The sequence below is a fragment of the Sorex fumeus genome, unplaced genomic scaffold, assembly GCF_029834395.1.
Source record: "Sorex fumeus unplaced genomic scaffold, SorFum_2.1 ptg000044l, whole genome shotgun sequence".
In the NCBI taxonomy this organism is placed as follows: Eukaryota; Metazoa; Chordata; class Mammalia; order Eulipotyphla; family Soricidae; genus Sorex; species Sorex fumeus.
This window is the reverse complement of record NW_026606101.1, coordinates 39,291,068-39,315,280: the sequence shown is the minus strand read 5'-3', so window position 1 is coordinate 39,315,280 and position 24,213 is coordinate 39,291,068. Positions and strand designations below refer to the sequence as shown.

Below are 24,213 nucleotides of genomic sequence, written 5' to 3'. Positions count from 1 at the left end.
CCAAGTACTCTGGTGGCTGGAGAACATATCAGACTTGAAAATGTAATGGGTGGAGCAGGGGCAAGGGGCAAGCTGGAGAGATAGTACAGCAGGTAAGATGCTTGTCTTGCATGTGGCAAACCTGAGTTCGACTCCTGGCACCCCAGATGGCGTCCGAAGTATAACCAGGAGTAAGCCCTGAGCATAACTGAGTATGCCCCAAGAACAAACAAGCAAACAAACAAAGAGACAAAAAGCCATGGGGATAGGGGTGAAAGGGGTGGAGAGATAGTATGGTAGTAAAGGAGCTTACCTTGCCCACAACCATCCAGGGTTCAATTCCTGCCCCACCAGGAGTAATTCCTGAGCACAGAGTCTGGGGTAAATTCTGACTATAGCCAGACATGGCCCAAAACAAACAAAAAAAGATAAAATAAAATAAACTGTCACAGGGGCTACTGCAGTAGGATCCCAAACTGCAGCAAGTGAACATCCAAGGGCTGTGGACACAATGACTACCAGAGAGACTGAAAAAACTATGGGCACAGATGTTCAGACACACGGATCAGATACACAGCCCAGCCAGAGCTGTGTACGGACCTCAGTCTCAGTGGGAAAATCACTCTCACTTTCACTCAGAGTCATCACACACTTTTGCCATTCAGTAGAACAATTTATCGAGCCCAGCTCAGCAGAGCTGGCAGTTTGGAGAAATGGAAAAGAGCACCTGAAAAGCCTAAATGTCCCCCACAGCCATCTGAGCACTTTGCTAATACTCTGTGTAAGTTTCTTATAAGGCAGGTCACCTGCTATCCCAATGGTACTCAGGTTCAACAGTCTTTCATTTTGTGATCTTGAGGGAAGAAGATTACTTTTCTGAGCCTCAGCTTCCTCACCTGTAAAATGGGAACTCATAGCTTCCCGCACTCAATGACTGCCTCTAGGCACCAGCCATTTAGGAAGCTAGAGAAATGAGTGGTTCTTTCCTTTGAACCTGACTGAGGTGAGTGCCTTTAAAAACGGACACTAGGACATGAGGATAGTACATAGGGCTGGTAGCTTGTCTTGCATGCAGCTGACCCAGGTTTGATCCCCAGCATCCCATCTGGTCTGTGAGCACCGCAAGTGGTAATTCCTGAGTGCAGAGCCAGGAATAAGCCCTGAGCATCACTAGGTGTGCCCTCCATATTACTGGTCCATGCCCAGCAAGCTACCGAGAGTATCTTGCCTGCATGGCAAAGCCTGGCAAGCTACCCGTGACATATTTAATATGCCAAACACAGTAACAAGTCTCACAATGTTACTGGGCCCATTGGAGAAAACTGATGAACAAAAGGAGGACAGTGACCGTGACAGTTCCACATCCTCAAAACTATACAGCAGCTCAATCTCTTGGGTAACTGAGGGTTTTTAAGACAGCAGGAAGTAGTAGGTCTCAGCCCTACTCCAGATGAGAATGCATGTGGGACAAAGGGTTAATCACTAACAGTTCTTGGTCTACCTGGGGGACAAAAGTCAACCTGTTCCTGCTCGGTCCATTCCAGGCCCCAGGTTGATACTGTTCCTACTGTTTACAGGTATTTATTAACCAGCATCTATTTTGATTGGCTGGGACCTGAGCTCCAGAAATGGCTGGAGTCTCAAACTTCCTGGCATGATGTTTTAAAAATACACTGGACTTTTAAAGATCAGACCTGCCTGACCTTTCATTCCTCTTATCCCCATGAACAAGCTACTCCTCTACTCACTGAAGCCAAAAGTAACAAGTTACGCCTAGACCCTCTGCACCTTTTTACATGCTATTCCCTGCCTGGAATATCCCCCACATGTGGGTGGGTGTCTCACCTTCTGTGATGTGGATTCTGTGAAACCTCACCTCCCTGCCTCTTTCACCTGGCTCCAACCCCACTCTCTGGGTCTTCTGCTATTTTTGGTGGCCTCTGCAGTGAGACTCATCTTCTCTTGGTATACAAGACCTGGGGGTTGTCTTGTGAGTCACTTGTAGTTGCTAGCCTAGGATCCACCCATGTGCTTTAAGAGGCATTGTCCAATTGAAGGGAAAATTCTCCTTTGGGTGATGACATAAAAATGAGACTTCTCCTTACCCCTGCAGAATATAGGACATGCAACTCTGGTCGTGAAGTCATCACTCAGGTGCAGCGCTGCCCACTCCACCCCTATAAACTCCTCTGTTGCCCTGCAGGGATGTAGTGTCCCCTAGAATTGCTCAAGTATTGTTTGCAATGCATACAATGGCTCATAGATAATAAATGACAGGACACCTTATCATTAGAAGGGAAATTCCACCAACCCAGCAGAGGTGATGCCAAGATGAAGATGGGGCACAGAGGAGGTGATTCATTTAGTTTCTTGTTATTTTGGTGACTTCAAGGAAGGATTTCAGGGTAAAGTATAGGTTATAGACTTAATATTTTGTGTATGGAAACTGTCAGATTGGTGTCAGTGCCTTCTAGTAAATGGCCAATAAAAACCAAGGCAGGGTAGAAGAGACCAATCTGCCCGACAGAAGAATTCCGAATAATTTGTGAAGCTCTGCCAGGCTGGAGAGTGGAGATGAAATCTAATCCTGTCATCCCTTCTGTGTCAGCAGGGTTTGCTGGCTGACTTCCAAAGAAGAGTATGGAAGAGTGGGGAGAAGCATTTAGCTTTATAATGCAGAAAACTGACAAATGTGACCTTGAGCCAGGGATCCACAGTCCCTGAAGTGTTCACTTCAACCAACAGAACAATTCAGGGATCTCTTGAGTCATGTTCTCAATTACTTTTTCAGCTGGTGATATGTTCTGCTATAGAGGTCTCTTGGTATCTCTCAAACACTGTGGAATCAAGGATTCCTGGGCAAAGATTCACAACTCCAGAGTCTTAACTAGTTTTTGGGGTGTGGATCATACTCGGCGATACTCAGGGGTTACTCCTGGCTTTGCATTAAGGGATTACTCCTGTCGGTGCTCAGGAGACCATAGGGGATGCTAGGGATTGAACCTGGTCGGCTGCATGCAAGGTAAATGCCCTACTCCACTGTACTATTGTTCCAGCCCCTGAACCACTTTTATTTAATTAAATAAATTTATTTTAATTATAAAATAAGTAATCCAATACTGATGTAGAAATTATGCAACAATTGATTCCGTGTGTGAGAGGAGAAGATGAATCTTGTTATAATCTTCTATTTAAACTAAATTTCAAGGGCTTGGGAGATGGCTCAAAGGGCTGTAGTATATGCTTCACATGATGGAAGCCAGGATTTGAATCCCAATACCATATCAAGAGTGGCCTTTGAGCACTGCTGGGTGTGGACCTCAAACTAAAATAGTATTATTAGCAATAATAATAAATTAAAACAAAATCAATATTATTTAGAAAAGAATATGACCAGTCTTTTTGTATGCTGCAAGAAGTTACTTCCTACCCTTCTCTATACTTGTTGGCTGTAAGAGGACATTTTCTTCTTCCAGGTGATCTGAGGCTAGAATAGAAATCAGTCAAGGTTTTAATCTCTCCTAAGCATAAACATACCTCTTTGGTCATATTTCTTAAAATGATTCTTTATCTAAAAGTAGCAAAAAATAATTCAAACCAGATACTAAAGTATGAGCCAGACTTCAAAATTAATTGTTTTCATTCTTAGAGAATCACTTCAAATCTTTTTTTCTTATTCATGCTATGGTCACTGATGTGTAACCACATTCAAGTATCATATCTCTATAAAAAACTAATAAACCCCTACACATGTAAATGTAAAATAATATTCCCTTTGAAATTAAAATGGAATTAAGTTAAATAATACTCTTAAAATTATCAAAATACTCATTAAAATATTCATTTTAGTTTGCAGAAATTAGGGAAAGCAAGATATCAGTCTTATTTACGTCTATTGATTTTTAACAATCAAATAGTTGACTTTTTTGCATTGTTGTGATAATCTGTGGTAAACTGTTGAATGAAATATAGAATTATGAGCATTTTTGGAATTTGAATGAGAACTTTTGGAGAAATTTTGTTTCAGTTGAAGACTAGAAAACAAAGGGATTTTTCCAAGATTAATATCAAACCAGAATTAAAATAAAAAATACTAACTTAAATAAAATAAAAAAATACTAACCACAAGAATGCAGCAAGTTCTGCAAAATGAAGATTTCACTAACCACAAATTTTGGGCTAGTTTTTCCTTATTGGTTGAAAAAGACAGAAACAAAAATGGCAGGACATGAAAATTCCCAGTGGGAACACATGTTGGAATAGGGAATAATATATCCTGTCTCTACTTTACAGGTTGTAACACAGTAATGAGTAAACCTCATTTATCTATGAATTTACTAATCCCAGGGCTTTAAGTAGGAGTCAAAATCTGTCTTTTCTGTTAAAATATCTGTTTATTTTATGCACCACACTGGAACTGAGGGCAGAAAGTGAAAGTGGGCGGATAGCTGTCCATGTCTAATTTGTGGTCCTGGAATGTAAAGAACTGGCTAGCATGAAAACTCACATTTACTCTCTCTGACTTCATTCTCTGATCAAGAGAGTTAAGCTGATGTCCATGTACTAATAAATATTTATTAAGGAATTTCTAAATGGCAGGTTTGGGGTAGAAGTATTTTTAATTATCCTTAATAGGGATACAACCACCTGGGGTTGCAATTTTCATTTTTGAGATTAAATTTATCTTTAATGGTCTAGAAAGTACAGATCTGAAGAGCTGCAGCAGTAGCAAGGAAAGTCAGTGTTAGATGGCTGAGAACTTTTGTTTTTTTTTCAGTTGTTTTTTCTCTAGGCAACTGATGAACCACTCTTTGAAGAAGACAAATTAACCATATATACTAAAGGGATATGCAGACAATGAGATGGCCATTTTTCACATATGAAAGCTAGTTTTAATTCTAAAGGGAACAAGCCAATAAAATACCTCCTCTAACTCTAATTCCCTTAATTTCAGGATGCACATTCTATAAATCTAGGCTTTAAATTTAAATCCCAGATCCCCTTTCAGAAATTATGGGAAAGGACAAACACAGCTTTTTTTTTTTTAAACAGAAAACCCCAACTGGCATTCTTGAAATGCTTTTAGAATATTAGTGGCCATCTGTGAGCGACAAATTTGACTACTGGGATTCTGGAGATGAAATTTAATGTGAATTACATCCTCCCAGGAAGTGAGACATGGTGGGAGTGAGTAGACAACTGAGGAGAAGATCTAGATTGAATCCAGGTTCTCCAAATTACAGCAATCCTTCTGCAAGTCACTCTACATATCCTGCCTGGCTTCTATTTCTGAACTTCCAAAAAATAAACAATACGCACAAATGTGCCAACCTTGAGTTGGTTGCAAGACTTAAAGGAGTTGCTTCATTACCAAAGATTTAGTAAACGAAGGAATATTTTATTTAAGAATATACAAAACATAGCTAGAATAAATCAATTTTTTTACTAGAATACTCAGTTAGTGATCAGCACAATTTAAGAGGGATTGTTTTTCTAAGAGTCGCTCCTTTCCTTCCGGTAAGGTCTGTAATGAATTTCCCGTCAGCCTCTCTACTGCTCTGACACACTTTCCTCCTAGTTTGAAAAGCCCAGTAAGTACCATGCCACACTTTTTGAAGTTCACTGTACTTTAAAAAGAGGATTATGATTATACTGGTGAAGGGATAGATAAGATGAAAAGCCTGCTTTAATGTGAAAGTTTAAGAAAAGAACCAAGCCAACAAAGAATGCGGCATGGCTTAGAAAGGGAATCCCGAGCTCCTCAGAGAGCTTTAGTCCAGCTGTAGAGAGAGTTGAACTTGTGGTTCCAATTCCCTACACTACTGAATGCACACTGCAGCGAGGGGTGAGGTTAGAAAAACAAAGACTTTGATTATACTGCAACAGAAATGCAAAGTCTTTAGACAGTCCTTAGCTGCTGTGACCTTGGTACAAACAGCTCCACCTGGCAAATCCCACTGTCTTCCTCGTGACACAGAAAGCTGCTTTATTTAGCAGGTAAGGCCAGGTCCCACACAAGTCACTTGGACGGTTGCCTGTCTTGAATGAGGAGCTCCACAGCTGTCTGCCTCCTAGCAATCACCTTAGATTTGAAGTTGGTAGCAGCAGCAAAGCCTCTGCTGGTCTATTTTTTAAAGAAAATGAGCCCTGGTGCTCTCAGACCAAGTGCTGCCTCTGAACCTCACTTGGGTCAGGCTCCGGGCTGGCTGGGCGGCTTTGTGCCTCTGACGCCTTCCTCTGTGGGCTGCTTGCTGCAGCACAGCACATAGTTCACGGCTGACATCAGCTCCAGCCTTGCTTTCCTTGCCTGGCCCCCAAGAAGTGTGTCCTGCAGGTCTAGGGGTTCTTGTAAAGGTTAAGTCTGTGCTGCTCTCCCCTGGGAGGCACAGATCTGGGGGCACAGGGAAAGAGGTGGCTTGCGTGGCTATTGTGCCTTCTCTTGGAAGTCTCGATTTCAATTCCAGAGCACATCCAAGGGCACATTCCTTCCAGCCCCTCTCTTCAGCAACACCCGCTCTAACCACGCCCCATCCAACCCAGCTCAAACCACAAGAAAACAAACAAGGCTTTGATTCCTTTGTGAGAAAAATCAAAGAGCTGCTGAAACTCATTTAAAGGAGGAGGGGGGAAAAAGAGGGAGGGAGAGAGGGAGGGAATGAGGGAGGGAGGGAGGGAGAGAGAGAGAGAGAGATGGGAGGGATGGGGAAAGAGAGAGAGAGAGAGAGAGAGAGAGAGAGAGAGAGAGAGAGAGAGAGTCCACTCTCCACCACACACTGTTTACTACTTTCACCAAACTAACCCAAGCAAAAAGAAGACATTTGGATATCACTTTAAGAATATTTGGTAGCTCTTTTGGCTGCTGCTCCCTAGTGAATGAGATCCCTTGAAATGAGCCTTTAGTGTCAACCTGAAATTAAAACAACAACAACACCAACACACACACACACACACACACACACACAGCCCCATCATCCCTTTAGTACTCTTGCCCTGGAAAAAAGAGGATTTGCCACATTCAAATTTTCCTTGCTACAGCAACTATTAACCAACCAACCCTTTAGTGAGGTTATGGAGAAAGTATTTATGTTCTGGACTTTGGAGAAAACACCTTCCACGTGATCTGCAGTCCAAGTCACTTCTATTAAAGTTACATGAAACACATTTTCCGTTTTATTTTTATTTTTGGCCGTGGTGTGGGGTGGAGGTAAGAATGATTCCAAAATAGTGTCTCTTACTGAATTCTGTGGGACTCAAAGCAGTGGGGGTGGGGAGTTCCCCAAGGAGAAGATCCATAGGGTGAGTATCCCCACAGGATTCCTGGAGGCCAGTCAAGTTAGGCTTCCTGAGTGCAGCTCAACATACTGATGTGTCCACTGTCCACGGCTGCAGCTCTCTGACAGCCCACTGCACCTAGATAAAAACTTTACTTCCCAAACCCAGCAACACCAAACACCCGCTGCCTCGAGAGAGAACACAAATATAGGAGACCCACGTTAAGGAAACGCTCCATAGAATGGCACACACAGAGCACAGTCCCTGTGAAGGCTCATTCTGCAGTTTAGAATCAGCGGCTCCCCAAACACGGCCCAGCCGGGGCTGGAGCAGTTCTTTTTGGGAAGCGAGGTCTACAGCGAGAAGCTGTTTCCACTCAGTTAGGAGCGGGGTGGAAGACTGGCCACTTCTGATCTTTGGAGAAAGCTTCATCCCAAAGAAGCAATTCAAAGAGCCCTTTCCTGATGGCCTCTGGTAATTTATCTACTTAAAAATGAGATCGAGGTGGCTGGAGCATTAGTGCATTATTAGTGCAGTGGGTAGGGTGCTTGCCTTGCACACAGCCGGGTTCTATCTCTGGCACCCCAGATGGTCCCCTGAGCATTGCCAGGAATGATCTCTCAGAACCAGCCCTGAGCACCGCTGGGTGTAACCCAAAACGAGAGAGAGAGAGAGAGAGAGAGAGAGAGAGAGAGAGAGAGAGAGAGAGAGAGAGAGAGAGAGAGAGAGAGAGAGAGAGCGCTAAAGCAGAGAGAGTGCGCTCAAGTTGGCACTTACCTATTTGATCCTCGGGGATCAGCGACTCGATGGGGGGGTCCAGCTCGGAGCTCTGAGACAGGTAGTTCTTCACCTGGGTCATGAACTGCCGGATGGTCTGCAGCAGGTCGGTGCTGGACACGTGGCACTCCTTGTTCTCCTGCAGAAAGCTCACGTAGTCCTGCACCAGGCAGCCGAAGTAGGTGCACTTGTCCCGGGACAGCTCGGCGATCCTGCGGACCATGCGCTTCTCGGGCGTCAGGAAGGAGCTGAACACCCCGCTCACCTTGCGGAGCTGCGACTTCACGAGCCGCGGCAGCACGAAGGAGCTGCTCCTCTTCTTCTTGGACTTGAGCGGTGGGGCCATGGTCTCCTGGTCGCTCTCCCCGTCGTAGTCCTCCGGGCTGCTGGCCGTGTCCCCCTCGTAGCCGAACAAGGGCATGCTGCGCTCCAGGTCCAGGGAGTCGGAGGAGGACGTCGAGATGCTCATGTCGCTCAGCCTCTGCCCGCCTCCGTGCCAGGGGGGCCGCGGTCCCGGGCCGTCCTCCGCGGCGGGCGGGGCTGCCCCCGCGCTGCCCGCGGTGCCCGCGCGCGGCCGGGTCTCGGCTGGGGCCCTGGCGCCGCCCTCCGCCTCCAGGAAGGACGCCTGCTTCTTCAGCCGCGGCGGCGGCACGGGCGGCGCTCGGCTGCCCGGCGCGTCCCCGCGCGCGCGCGGCCCGGCCGTGCCGAGCGGGGCGGGGGCCTCGGGCGCGCCGCCGGGGGTCTCGGGCGGGTCATCGGGGGTCTCATGAGGGCCGTCGGGGGTCTCGGGCGCGCCGTCGGGGGTCTCGGGCGCGCCGTCGGGGGTCTCGGGCGCGCCGTCGGGGGTCTCGGGCACGCTGCCGGCCGGCCCGGGCATGCTGCCGGGGGTCTCGGTCGTGCAGGCGGGGGTCTCGGGCACGCTGCCGGGGGTCCCGGGCACGTCGGCGGGGGTCTCGGGCACGCTGCCGCCGGGGACCGCGGGCGGCGGGGGCCGCGGCGGGGGCGCGCGCGGCGCGGGGCCATGCGGGTCCCCCGGAGGGTCCCGGCTGTGCACCTCCAGGAAGAGCGGGTTGATGAAGCACAGCGCCCCGCCGCCCCGGCCCCGCTCCAGCGCCGCGGGCGCGCGCGTCCTCAGGCCGTGCAGTCCATGCACCAGGCAGAGCTGGCGCGCCGCGGGGCGCACGGCGCCGGAGACAGGCCTAGGGGGAGGTGGAGGGTTGGGGGGGTTGTTGTCAGCTGGAGAGCTCCAGAAATCTGAAAGTCATTATCAGTGAACACAAGAATGTAAATACAGTACACTCGGGCCGCCCCGCACACATTAAACAGCACCCCAGCACGACAACGCGCGTCCTCGGGCAGGGAAGGGAGGCGCTGCACCCGGCCCTGCTAGGCTCCTAACTTTGGAATTTCCTCACTGGAAAGGGGGGGGGGGGTAATGCTGCCAGACCGGGCAACAGGCTCCAGGGGGACTCCAGGGATTTCACTGACAAAGCCCTGCACAGGCGCTGGGGCGAGAGCACAGCGGGTAGGGCGCTTGCCATGCATGCAGCTGACCGGGGTTCGATTCCCAGCATCCCATATGGTTCCCCCGCCCCCCCCCCCCCCCCCCCAGCACCGCCAGGAGTAATTCCTGAGTGCAGAGCCAGGGGTAACCCCTGAGCATCGCCGGTGTGACCCAAAAGCGGGAGAAAAGAAAAGTCCTGGACAAATGACTTGGCTAACACGGAACTCCAGCCGAGCCTTTTCCAGGTAAGGATAAAAGAACTTGAAATCGTAAATCGTCCTGGCAGGATTAACTGGGAAAGTCATAGAAAAAGCTCCCATCTTGCAAAAATTCTGGGTCTCCTTCAAAAGCAAGACCCTTTCATCAACTTCTGGTGGGGGTGTGCACCAGCTAGGGACTCTACAATCCCATTTAAAAAATATTCTCCCCTCCCCCGTTTTTTTTCTTTTTTTGGTGGCACAGGGGATGCACACCCGGCGGCGCTCAGGGCTTTCTCCTGGCTCTGCACTCAGGGATTGCTTCTGACAAGGCATGGGGTGCTGGGATCAAAGCCAGATCGGCTGCATGCAGGGCAAGCATCTTAATCGCTGTAGTGTCTCTCTGCCCCCAACCTACTGTTCCCCTTTAACAGGCAGGACCCAAAGCTGGGCCTGAGGATGCGGGGGGGGGGGGGGGGGGGGGGAAGGATATTGCACAATTTAAGTTTTACATATTCATATGAAAACCTCAAAAGGAGGAAAATTATCGGTCTCGTCATCATAAAAAAACAGGTGGCGTGTGTGTGTGTGTGTGTGTGTGTGTGAAATTTAGGCAAATGTTAAGTGTGAGATCAAGAGCCCACTGTGTCCACACGCCCTGTGCACTTTACAGCTGTGTCTCTTTTCCCAGCAAGTCCAGGAAGGCAGTGGGATGACAAACGTCTGCTGCCCTTTCCACTTGGATGAGGCTCTTGTCTGACTGGGGTTTGCTAAAATGTGCTTCCCCCAAGGGCTGAAGCGGCAGCTTCTGGCGCTGGGGAGAGGTGTAAGCTGGGAGCCAGTGCCCGGCCACTGCTCTGTCACCTGCTCTGATGCTGGTGCTCCTGTTCTTCCTACTGTGAGCCCTGGCTCTCCAGCACCACAGCTGAGAGTTACCTGTGGCCACTGGGGCATAGAAATTTACTTAGTGTGTTGGAGGAAATAATTTTAAAATTTTCTTTAATGGCAAGAAATTCTGGAGGGGAGGGGTCACACCCAACAGTGCTCAGGGATCACTCAGGCAGCACTTGGGGGACCATATGCCGTGCTGTTTGGGTTGGGCCAGGGCCTGCAGTATGGAAGGCAAGCACCTTACTGCTGCACTCTCTCTCTCTCTCTCTCTCTCTCTCTCTCTCTCTCTCTCTCTCTCTCTCATCCTGAAGGCTGGAGTGATAGCACAGCGGTAGGGCGTTTGCCTTGCGCGCATCCCGCCTGGCTGAGCTGGGTTTGATTCCTCCACCCCTCTTGGAGAGTCCGACAAGCTACCGAGAGTATCTTGCCCGCACAGCAAAGACTGGCAAGCTCCCCGTGGCGAATTCGATATGCCGAACACAGTAACAACAAGTCTCACAATGGAGATGTTACTGGGCCTGCTCGAGCAAATTGATGAGCAACGGGAAGACAGTGCTTAAAGTGCTTACAGAGATCAGGGGCTGGAGTGGTAGCATAGCGGGTAGGGCATTTGCCTTGCATGAGGCCGACCTGGTTTCGATTCCTCCGCCCCTCTAAGAGAGCCCAGAAAGCTACCGAGAGCATCTCGCCTGCACGGCAGTCTGGCAAGCTACCCGTGACGTATTTGATATGCCCAAAACAGTCACAACAAATCTCACAATTTCTTGTGAGATGTTACTTGTGCCCGCTCGAGCAAATCGATGAACAATGGGAGGACAGTGCTACAGAGACCAGAAATTTAAAATTATCTACTACTTCCTATATCTATTTCTATTTCCTAATATAGATCTCAGTGGAAATGATCCTATTACCTTTGGTTCTCCTTAGATTTCTGTCTCTTTTGGGGAGTGGGGGATTAGGGGATTTGGGTCACACTTAGAGGTACCCAGAGGCTGTTCCTGCCCTGTGCTTAGGAGTGACCCCTGGCAGGGCTCGGGGAACCATAGGTGTTGCAGGAGACAGAACTGTGAGGTGACATTCAAGGCAAATGCCTTATCTCCCATACTGTCTCTCTAGCCTATCTTCCTAGATTCTATTGCCACAGCTACAGGCTTTATAAGGTACAGAACAATTGGTTAACATGGATATGTTTCTTCCATATAGACTTAAGCCTCAGTGGTACAGGAAGAGAAGATGGTCATTATTATTAAAGTTTGAACCTTTGATGCAGGGTCCAGTGCCAACTCTCTAGTTGTGTTTGTCAAATGAGCAAATATGTAAATTTCTCATTACAAGAAGAATATATTAATTTGGCCTCATTTAGTTCTGATTAGTGGTTGCTCAAAGTTATTTTTCCCTTGATCTTTGCAGAGCAAAGTGCTATCCCTGTACTTCATTTCATCAGCCATGGCAGGAACATACTCTGCACACTGACCACCCAACTCAGAGTCATGTCCTTAAAAATCACTCAATCCAAGCTGGAGAGAAAGTACAGTAAAAGGCACTTGCCTTTTACATGGTAGACATGGGTTAGTCCCACATAGTCCTCTGAGAACTGCCAGGAGTAATTTCTGAGTGCATAGTCAGGAGTAACCCTGGAGCCAGGAGTAATCCAGGAGCATTGCCAGTGGTGGCCCCCAAATAAAAACAAAACAAAACAAAACAAAAAGGAATCCAACAATCTAGTGATTATATTTACTTAAATTTAAGATGTGTTTTAAATTCTCTCCAAATGTACATAAAACTCTGTTGCAAGGTATAGTGCACCCATTTCATTTTTATCAAGACTCTTTTCCACAATCCTATACCAAACTGCCTATCCAACCTGCCTTGGAAATATGTGGCAATTCTTCTGAAGCAATCTATGTTTTAGCAGGACATTTGAAGCTGCTGCCAGGCTTCTCTGTGAATACAGGCTCTACACATACAGGCTCTCTTAGGAATGTTACCCACTTCAAAATAAGTTATTAAGTGTAAGGGGAAAATATGCAAAAAAAAAAAAGGGAACACATATGTCATTATTTGCTGGGTTAAGTGTCAGTTTCTAGATTCTAGAAATCTTGACATTTGTAAATCCCAAAGTTTATTAACATACCTTGGTCTGATTGCAAATCTGCTTGAAAACAAAGATCCTAAGATCACGAGTTTTTTTCCTCATCTAGAAGTAATTTTGCCTCCTACCCTTCGAAAAAAACTCACATGGAATTTCCATGGCAGTGGAACAAAAAAGTGAAACTGGGAGAGCTGTATGTTATGGTCCATCATTTGCTTCTGTGCAGTTGAACAGTAGTACGTTTATGGCACCAAAAAGAGGGAATGTGAATGTTCAGCTGTGAAGCAAGTGCCAGAGCAAAGGTGCGATGGTAGGGTAAGGGATGTGGGCCACACAACAAGTCTAGGATCAAATAACTGAAGAGAAAGTAAGACACAGGTGCCTCTGCCTGTGCTGTCAAATGCCATTCAGTATCCATGTGTTCTTCTAGATCAAAACCAAGGCACATGAGTTATACTATGTTGACTTTTCCTTTCCACCAAGCACCATCTTTCCCCAGTATGATGACACAAAAAACTTGACGCCATAGAAAGCAACATTTCATTAGGACCTGGAAATATTCTAGCCACACTCATTGATGGGAGCAGCTAGGGAGATGTGAAATTCAGGAACTTAGTCTCTGAACTTGGAGAGCTCACACAATGTTTGACTTGGAAAAAGACTCTAGAAAGTATGATTTAGGGATAATGGACCTGAGTTTTGTGATGGAGATGGAATTTCTTTCTTCTTCTTCTTTTTTTTTTTGCTTTAACTATCTATCATTAGACTCTGTTCATGAATTCATTTCTTGGGGGCGGGGCACCTACTTACTTAGTCCCAGCTCAGCTAATTCTTCAAGCTGAGCCTCAGTCTTGGCTGCTGAAATGGCATAAGGAAGCTTCAAGGTAAATGGCAGAACATCCCTGATTTAAAAAAGAGAGAGAGACACACACAGAGAATATTTATAATTATTTGCCTCGTTTCCTTTGCTTGATTTTGTTTTTATGCTAGAGATATTTTAGTTTAACTATTTTAAATGTCCTAAGAAGACTGATCACATCATATCCAACTCTAGGATACAATCTCTGCCAAAATTTATCATACTCTTTTGAGAGAATGAAAGATGAGCTTGCCCAATGTTGGTATCTGTTGTGAGGACCAAATTCCCCTGCTGGGTAACTCAAAGACATTTAGAGCTAATATCTGAATGACTTATTATGTTGGTAGATCTAACATACATAAAACATTTATGTATTAATTTACTAGATGTTTTGAATGTTGGATCCAACTCCTTGGGCAAAAATGTATAATTTTACATTGAGATTTATTAACCCATTGTCTTCTATAGCAGATTCTCAGTTAATAAATATCTGTTAGATTTACTCATGAATTCTTCAAGCTAGATTCTGTGCATTGTCCTTTGTGTGGAGACAAAACTTCTTGTGTTAAGGTAGCACTTCTCTAAATGAAATGCATGAATCCCCCAGGGCTCTTGTCCAACTGAATACTCTGATTCTAGAGGTCTGACAGAGCTGGAGATTCAGCATTTCTGACAAGCTCTCAGGCAAAGCGACTGCAGCTGCTACTCCTGGATTGAAGTTTGTGTAGAAAGACAAGTGTAAAGAAACTCCTGCAGCAGCCCCGCCCCAAATCAGCTGGCATCAGTATAAGCCTGGCAAACACTTGAATCATAGCAGCACAAAGCAATCATCTCAATAGGAGGCAACTGAGTCAGAGTCTGGTCATTGGGAGGGCTTAGTCATCACTAGTAAAGACACAGACGGTGACCTTTGCCTCAGGAAGGGCAAAGGAGGACTCAGGCCTTTTGCCTATTTTCATAGACAAGGGTTAATACTATACTTTGAATATTAGCGAATTTCCCCTAAGACTGAAGACTTAGCCAATCCAGACAAGAAAAATGAATCTTTGTAATGAATGAATACATATTAGGTAACAATGATGACTTAAACAACAAGGAGTTATTTTCTTAGAGGTGGTATTCATCTGATTAACAAAAATTAACCCACTCATTCAATAAATGTTTGTGTGCTGAACACTGTTCCAGGTGCTAGGAAACAAGAGACAGAAGTCCCTGCATGGAGCTTCATTCAAGTAGACAAAGACAATAAAAAACAAATAGGCAAACTTGAGACTATGAGAAAGGAACATGTGACCTTTACCTGTAAGTAAAGTGCAAAAGGGGAGAAAAGAAAGAGTTGCAGGGGAAGCCCATGTGTAGTGGCATTTGACTGATGATCTCAAGGTGTTCAGAGAATGCACCATGTTGGAAAGCACCTTCTAGGCAGAGGGAGTAAGCAGGTGCAAACATCCAGGGCACAAGAGGGTCTGGCATGTGTGGGGAAACAGCAAGAAGGCCACTGTGGTCACTGTGGGAGAGGTAAGGGACAACCCTTGGAACATCTGCCTCCCTTTTGTTATTATAAGATAAACCTGAATAGTTGCTTAGAGAAAATTAGGTAACATTGAAAGACTGAATCATATTACATCTGGATGTCCAAAAAATGATGAACCCTTGAAGTTACTGACAGTGAATAATAACTTAGTGAGTTCAATAAAAAGAAAATAACATGAATGGATGCAATGGTGTCACATGTGAACAAAGGTGCTCCCATATGAGTGTAAGGAGTCAGTGGACAGAATTCCGCTTTCCCGGCTCGTCAGTCCCGGCCCTCCTGCGTCCATGGGACCCTTTCACCCATGCCTTGATGTGCTCACTTCCCCTCCATGTCCACTTGTATCTGTTCTAGCTGAAGCAGGTGGAGATTCTGGCGGGATTTGTAATAGTCATGGCATGAGCCAGGGGAGACCCTAATTATAATCTTTAGTTTGGTTTATGGGAATCAGGACTTTCTAACAAAGCACCACACAAGTATCTATTTCCATGGCTCAACTGACTTTATTGAAATCAACTTTCTCGACCTAACTTTGGAGGAAAACCACACATGCAAAACCAGTCTGTGTTTATTTTAGGCTTGACCTGGCCTAGTGCTGCACCTGAAATCTAAACATCACACGGCTGATTTAGAGTTTCCTTAATAACATATGTGATAGGAAACCACACCTGTCATTTGGTAATGGCTAGTTCTAGGCTTTGAACTACTAGAAAATTAGATGTTGGGCATGAGTCTCTCCCGCTGTGTCAGCTATGGGTGCAAAGGAGCATTGCTTCCTCACATGCATGCGTGTACACAGAAAGCACTTCCTGCTCACCTGCAGGAGGTCATTGAAAGGATCCTGAGATTAAGCCTCATAAAACAGACATTAAAGCTATCATTTTATGGATAAACATTTGACCCAAGAGTTTCAGTAGAGGCACAGTCCAGATTAGTTTTTGACTTTGTATTGTATGTCTAAAAGGAAGGTGGAAACATTATTGTCCACCCACTGATGCACTGTGCCAAGCACTTTAACTCATGTGGAATACACATATGCCCTAAAAGGAAGCTTCTATATCCACTTTTCACAGATTGGGAGCATAAGATGACACAGATAGGGTGTGTTGGAACCCAGCACATGGTCAATATGAAATGTAGTTGGGAGGGGACCCCAAGGTCTTTGTAGCTTTATAGGGTAGCAGACAATAAGGGCTTTGAGGTCAAGGCAATTCAGGTCCTATACTTGCTATTTAATGATGTACACATCTTTAATGATGTACACGCTCTCTCTGAGCCAGTGTCTTCATGATTCTCTAATCTCAGCATTGCTATAAGGGTTAAAAATTATGCATGGACAGTGCCTAGCACAGATTCAGACTCTCCTCTCATAGAACTATAATTCTTATTATTTCCTCTAATTCTTTGATTGATACTCAGGGTATAATTGGAGCATCAGCAGCAACAAAACCAGCTGGAAACTGAGCCACAGACTCAAGGGTGCCACTCCAGACTCACTGATGAGCATTAACAAAAACCCATGGACTGTCCAGCACAGTGACATTTGAAAAAAGGTCCTCTGCGCTTCACTGCTTCTACTAAATTGATAGAGCTACTGCACATTGGAAACCAAGGTTTGCATAACTATCAGTACTCTTAGTTGTACTTTTCCATGTACTTTCTTGATGTGGCAAATCATATGCTAATCGATGCATTATTCTCTCATCCACTGCCAATTTGCATATGCATTCTGTGAGTGTAGATACCAGAGTTGTCAACCTGAATCACTGTCTGTCTGCACATATTTATATACTAAGAATCAACTGACAGATTTCAAAACTCTCTTTGATAAGATTTGGTTAAATCAACAACTAATAATTCAAACACAGATTGTCAGCAACGTGTGATATGTAGTACAAAAAGAAGCAACAAAAACATGAAAAACCTTTGAATTCTGAAGGGGATAAAAAGCAAAAACAAAAAAAAAGGAAAGGGGGAAATGAATCAGGTCTTAGTCGCAAAATGTTCACAGTGGATTATTCTATAAGCACATTATATTGGTATCATGCTTTGTAATTTACAAAGGACTTTCAGGTACTATATCTTCTTCAATCATCAAACAATCCCAGACCGCAGATATTCCACTCTATTGTGAACACTGAGGGGAAAGAGATGGTATCTTTGGTGAGCTGAGGCCAAATAAGGTCTTTCACAACAGTCACACAATCATCACTAAAAAGCAAATTGTGAAGAGTATATATGGACCAACTTTACCTCTGACCCACTAGGGAGTGTTGAAATAGCTTAGTGCCTGTGCCCTGAAGGATAACTCAACAGAGCAACAGGTCTAATTCAGATCCTGAGAAACAACCAAATCCTTAACTTAAAAGAAAATAACACAAATCCAAATAGACTCCTCTACTTGAGAATGATGGCTGTGAGAAGTGACCCTAGTGCCCAAGACCCCTCTAAGGTATGGAGGCAAAGAATCTGTATGTATCTAAACCACAGGATCCACACTACCTGGAGGATGGGGCCCGAATCCAACAATTAAACTTAAAAGACGTATCTGTCAAGAAGTTGGGTTGTGGGGGATTAGTCAGTGGTGGAAGGATAAGGGATGGTGGAGTTGGAGGTGGGAACCGTGTATGCCTGAAAACCTACAGTAAACAATGAAGGAAAGCATGGTGTCTAGATTTAAAAATAAAATAAATTGAAAATAAAATTAAATGGCCTCCATAATTTTATTGGCCTCTGCTCTATGGTCAGCAATGCAGAGGGGTCTGGGGAGCAGAGACAGGAATTAATGCTGCAGGAAGGGCTTCCCAGCACTGCAAAGGACTTGGATGGAAACACTGTGAAGTCTACAAAGAAAAGAAACAGAAAGAAACAGAAAAGAGAAAGCCTTCCATAACTTAAACTTCACGTATTTTTGGTATCATTGTGATTAGTGGTTTACTGTGTGTAGACTGAAGTGGTCACAATAGTCAAGCAGAGGGCAGGAGACTGCCCAGTGGACCCAAGAGCAGGGAGGTAGGACTTTCTAGGCAGGTTAAAGGAAGCCGCAGTTGCAGATGACACTGCATATCCTGGAGAGTTTTCCAAAGTACCAATAGGGAACATTCAGTGTTCTGGGTTTACGCCACAGGCCCCGTTCTGTGTGTGCATGATTGCACAGATGTACAGGGGAGTGTGCGAGGTTTCTGCCTGATGAGGTGAGATGAAGGGTGTTGGGTGAGTACCCTTCATCTTCCACAGCTTGGAAGCATGAGAAATTACACTTCCAGGGGCCTGGGAAGCTTGATCTTAATCTTGGCATGTGGGACTCAGTGACCATCTTATCAGTTACATAAACAAAAGAGTTAATTCTTGGTCCTTTCAAGACAGAATATGACAAACCTTACCTACCCCTCTGCCCTGATTATATTGCACATTCAGCCAGGTTCTTAAAATTGTAAGAGACAAAGAGGTCTTACCTGCTGATGCAGTAGAATGCAACGAGCCGGAATAAATCCGCGAAACTGATTCCAGAGCCTTCCAGGGAAAAGGCTAGAAAAGAGATTTGGGAAACCAGCTGAGTGTTGCTGAGTGTGTTCTGGGCAAGGGAAGGCCCATTCAGGTAGTCTGTGCTTCTTGTAGGGACTGTCTCCAAGCTGGAAACTACAGTGCTACTTATTAGAACCAGCTGGGAGGAGGATGGAGGGAGTCAGGAAGAGACCAGTAAATAGTGGATGGCCGTGGAGTCCAGCCCCTGAGTCACTGGGAGCACATGCTCCAGTGCTTGGTAAACAGACCAGAGCAGGCTGGAATTGCACAACAACTTTTTTTTTTTTGCTAGACCATAAGTTGGGCAGGGGTCAAAAAGCCCAAGTGGCTAGAGAGAGGCCATCAACACAGGACAGGGTTTGAAGACACCAAAACCTCATCATTCTTGACTCTCCCTGAATAAGTCTCCTGAACTACACTCCTCCTTGCCAAACCTGAACTCTTCTGAAAAAGACAGAAGGGAGAAGGGGAGCACAAAGATTGGAGCACAAACACATTCCCATGTACCAACTTTTGGTTAATTTCAGTATGAAGAATTGCTCAAGGCCTATTCCTGGCTCTGTGGATCACTCCTGGTACTGCTCAAGAGCATATAGAGTGCAGGGAGAGAACCATGCGAGGGAAGCAGCTGCTGCATGATCTCTCCCGCCTCCTAGAGGAAGAACTGTCAAATTCCAGAATGCCCCACACGTCTCAAATGCACAGGTTTCACCAAAGGAGAAGAAATGTTCCATCAAGATGGCGTGCAATTATGTACATATTACCAATGGGGGGACAGGAGTGGCTTGACTATAAATATATAATCATTAACTACTTACCTGCCACACCTTCTCAACCAAAATACTACTTATGTAGACATTCTTCCAGAAATATTCTTTTCTTGGGAGGAAGGGGGTTATACTGAATGGTGCTCAGGGATCATTCCTGGGGTGCCAGGGATTGAATTTAGATGGGCCATGTACAAGGCAAGCAGTTTGCCATCTGTATTATCTCTCTAGTCCCTCTTCCAGAAATATTCTAAATGGCACAGGGATACAGCTCATTGGTAGAGCATTTGTCTTGCCTGTGGGAGACCCTGGATTCAATCCCTGGCACCAAAACAAAACAAACAAACCATAAAACATCATAAAAATAGATCCTGGCACACGATGCAACAAAAATATACTAAGTACCCTCAGCTTTATGAATGAATCCTCATTTCCTTAATCATAAAATTTCCCTTATATTCATTTACTTATGTGCATGAGGGGGCGTTTAACACACCATACTTTTACTTATTTTGTTTTGTTTGTATTATTTTGCTTATATAACATTTCAGCGTCCGGGACATTGTCTTGTTTGCCAAGGTGTCGAAAATCAGATGGGCCGGACACATAATGCAATTTGGAAACCACCGCTGGACTAGAGCCATTACCAACTGGATTCCACAGGATGTCAAAAGAACACCTGGCCGCCCACCTACGAGATGGTCAGACTTCTTTGTCAAGACCCTGAATGAATGGTTTGATGCTCTTCGTGTTCCTGGAGCGAGCAGAGGCCATTGGGATACACTAGCATGCGACAGGGATGAATGGAGACATTACTGGTGCCCGCTCGAGCAAATTGATAATGAGCAATGGGATGACAAGTGATACAAGCGATAGAACATTTCCATGGCTTTAGGCATGTGTCACCAATCATCATCTCTCTCTACACACACACACACACACACACACACACACACACACACACACACAACATTCATTCTAAAAAATAGAAAATCACACACACACAAACACAAACCACAAATTGATGAGTTAAGAGGGAGCCAATGTGGGGGAAGTTTAGCATCTTAATCTTTATTATCTGTAAAATGGACAATTATAGTATTTCTTTTGTCCCCATGGGGTAACAGTGGGAACAAAAATTTAAAAAACTGGGATGAAATCTAGAAAGACAATACAGGGAGTAAGGTACATAACTTGCATGCAGCCAACCCTGGTTTGATCTCCAGTATCTCATATTCCTGAGTGCTGCCAGGAGAAACCCCCAAGCCAGGAACAGCTTTAAGCTCTGTCATATCTGGCTCAATCCACACCTCTAATAATAATAAAATAAAAACTGGAATCAGTTATGTGACAGTAGTGCATAAAATAGGAAGTGGTATTTATGATCAAAGATGATGAGAGCACATACCCCCGGTGGCTCACTCTTGGATGTCCCATTGCTCGCACCTACCACCAAATCTCACACTTGGGCATCATCAGACAGACTATGCCAGCAAACATAGTTCCTGTTGCTAAAACTTCTTGTTGCACTTTCATTTGTTACTGTCTGACAAAATGGAGCACTCTAATGAAGCCTCAGGAGGGTGAGAAACCAAATCACAGTGTCAGCATGTTAAAACACTTCATCCAGACACAGAACGTCTGTATGCCTTCTGGTCCAAATGTTTCTTCTCCCAACTCACTCAGAAGGGGCCATTCTGGTGAGCCAGTGTGGGGGTGTGCTGAAAGGTCAGGTTGACTCCTTTGTCACACCAGCTCTTTCAACTATGTTAACTGAAGTGGGGAGGATTGGGGAAGTGCTAGAGGCCTTGGCAAAATAGGGATGAAAAACTCCCAGGAGATGAGACCCAACAGGCACACATGCATACTTAGGAAGGTTTTGTAAAGGCAGCTGTACTTGGAGAAGGAAAGGAAGCAGCTTCCAGGCTAACTAGTTATGGTTGGGTATTATAAGAGATTTACAAACAAGTCAGTTCAAGTCCTTCTTGGCTAACAGGCTTTCATAAGGCAACTCAGAATTACCCTTTTCCCTCACTTCTGTTATTTAATTCACTATCTTTAAAATAGTCATTTTGGAATCTATAATCAGATTGCCTCCTAATGTAAATAAACTGGTATAAATCACTTGCCAGTTCAATGGCTACTCATGTCTTTACAAGTAGAAATGTTTCCTTGGCCTCAGAGACCTTGGAATTCTTGGAGGAAGAACATCTCAGGATGCAGGTTCGTGTCTGAGGTTGATCAGAGGCTGGTCACTGAAAGGCTGGTTGGTGTCACGTTTGTCAGAAAAGTCACCTCTAGCCTGAGTTAAAGGTGATATGGCCCAGCCAGATTGTGCCTATATACTAAGCTAAGTAACTATCTCCCATCCTACCCCTCCCTGTCTGCCCTGAAATTGGTCTCAATACAATACATTCCTTCACATGCAGGGACTGAGGCTTAAGTAGTCTGAAATTGGGAGTAAGTGAGATTCCTGGTCTTGGTTTTATTATTGAGAAAGTTGAGGGCTCCCAAATTTACCTTAATGTTTTTTCTCACTAACCTGTGATTTTAATGATCCCTTCACCTTTGGGATGCATATCCAACTTCCTAACCTTTGTTGAAGGCTGGCAGCCCAGCAGAACTGAGTGTTCCCTTTTTTACTTAAAACTTGGCCTCCTGAGACTACATTTCTGGAAGCATGGAATCGCAGAAAGAAAACCAGTGCTACTGAGCATTCCCCTCCCTTCAAAACTTTAGGCAGCTAACTTTTTCCAAAGGCCTAGATTCTGCCTGTGATTAGCGCATTTGATAGAAGACTGAACAGTGATTGTCCGGAGGGAACACATGGAAACACGTCTGCCCTAGCATTATCCACAAGAAGTGCAGACACAGGATTTTAGCATTAAAAGGCTGAATCACAGCAGCCTGCCTTGCAGCTTAGTCATCAGCAAGCTTGGGAGCTGGGCTCTACTTAACTGGGAAGGGAGTGAGAAGTTGCCTGTATTAGCCTTGCCATCTGCCAAGGATACATTGCATATAGGTTGTTCAACTAAACTGTAACTCTGAGGTTGCTGTTGCTCCATTATACACCTGAAAAACCAAAGTCCATCAAGTAAGCCGTTCAGTGAATAGGAGGCAGTGCCAGACTATGCCGACTGTTTTCATCTCAAGGCTATTTCTACTTCCACAGGCTCAGGAGACCAAAGCCCTGTCAACCAGGACCTGGACATCCAATGACCACTTACTGTAGGTGCTTTCCTTTATGGTAAATTCCTTGAGGGGGCTTCCAAATTCACAGGGCAGGCGAAGGGAGAGGACTTTCTTCTGCATTTTGGTAGATTTACGAACCAGGAAGATCTAGTGAAGGGAAAGAAAAACAAGTTTAAGAAACATCTAATAGACCAGAACCTGGGCAGACAATTTTCACTCATCCAACCTGCACAATTCGAAATTTCTTTGCAGCTCAACTGCAAGACTCCAAGTAAAGAGGCACCAAGAAAAAAGCCATGGATGGATCACTTTCTTTTAGCTGGCTTCAGATCAATGATAATTTGATTTTTGGCCGCTCTTGGCAGTGCTCAGGGTTTCATTCTGGCTCTAGGAATCACTCCTAGCAGGCTCAGGGGATTCTAGGTTGTGATGGGGATCAAACCCAGAGAGACTGCAGGCAAGTCAAGTGCCCTCCTCAGGGTACTATCTCTCCAGCCCCAAAACAGTAGTGATTTTACTTTAATAGAACTTCTCCCTCAAGAGTATGAGTTCCATTCGTGTATGTGATCATTTTCAGTTTGGTGATTGACTTATAAGCTCCTATTCCATGGACTCTACCTCACTGTCTTATATGAATAATTTGATTGAGGAAATCTAAGTTCTAAACACAGGTAACTAAGCACAGGTTCTAAACACCTATCACTAAATCATAGATGACTGCTTTGCAAGTCACTGGCTAATCTGGTTCATGGATTGGCTGGGACAGAAACTTAAATTTGTTGTTTCTAAAGCCTAAATGTCTAGTTCTGCTTTAAAATGACATGATTTGGCAAGATCAGGCATGACAACAATGTACTGGTGATGAAAAATAGAAGCTTCATGTTCAAGGCAGGCTGATGTGTTTTGAGGTTCTCTACAGCTTACACGAAAGCTGTAAACGTCAAGTCTATTTCCTCCCAACTCATCTCACTTTTTGACAGCTGCCTCCAGACTGCAATCCTGTGTTAAGACCTGTGCTTTAAACTAGCCAAGCCCAGTGTTGATCTCAGAATGCCATTCTGGTCAATGAATCATTCCAGGGGGCACCAATTACAACACTACAAATCGAATGATGATCTCTGGAGTGTACACTGCAGAAGACTGGCTGAAACCAGGTTACCTTCCATAGCCCATGACCCTCCTCCAAGGATCCTGTCCTGTTTCTTCTTTTGCCTTTGCATTTGGACACCTTGCTCTCCACTTCTCTACCTATCTTTAGCTTTCCCAATCATCATTCCTTCCCCTGTGTCCAGTCAATAACTCTTTTGGGGATGTTCAAATATCATGGTAATTGGGTGTTTGGGAAAAGAGTCAGACAGGAAAGTAGACCTTGGAGTTCTTTTTCCTCCAGCACCCCTGAGGGGGCAGTTATGAAACTCATCAAGCGACCCATTCTGGGACTTAGTGTCTCTGATGTACCCTGAAACAGATGTTTCCTAAGTACTAGCCTGTTGATAAAAGCCCAACACACTGCTGGGAGGTAACTGCTGGTTGGCTGGGAAGAAGTACCACTTTCTTAAACAGATTGGGATTTGCTTGGGCCTGGAAGGGGAGGAGAATACAACTTTGAGTCTTATTTCCTGAA

The 24,213-nt window shown here is 45.1% G+C and overlaps 1 protein-coding gene across 1 annotated transcript in view; it reads right to left on the bottom strand.

Annotated features, from left to right (window-relative positions):
• Positions 1 to 24,213, bottom strand: part of RIN2 (Ras and Rab interactor 2) — a 126,401-nt gene that overhangs the window by 19,890 nt on the left and 82,298 nt on the right. Inside the window, exons 4-8 of the mRNA XM_056121682.1 lie at positions 22,625 to 22,736; positions 18,561 to 18,633; positions 13,523 to 13,614; positions 8,933 to 9,282; positions 8,029 to 8,749 (exon numbers count right to left, since the gene is read on the bottom strand). Of these exons, the coding sequence (XP_055977657.1) occupies positions 8,029 to 8,749; positions 8,933 to 9,282; positions 13,523 to 13,614; positions 18,561 to 18,633; positions 22,625 to 22,736 (1,348 nt within the window). The remainder of the gene's footprint in view (positions 1 to 8,028; positions 8,750 to 8,932; positions 9,283 to 13,522; positions 13,615 to 18,560; positions 18,634 to 22,624; positions 22,737 to 24,213) is intronic.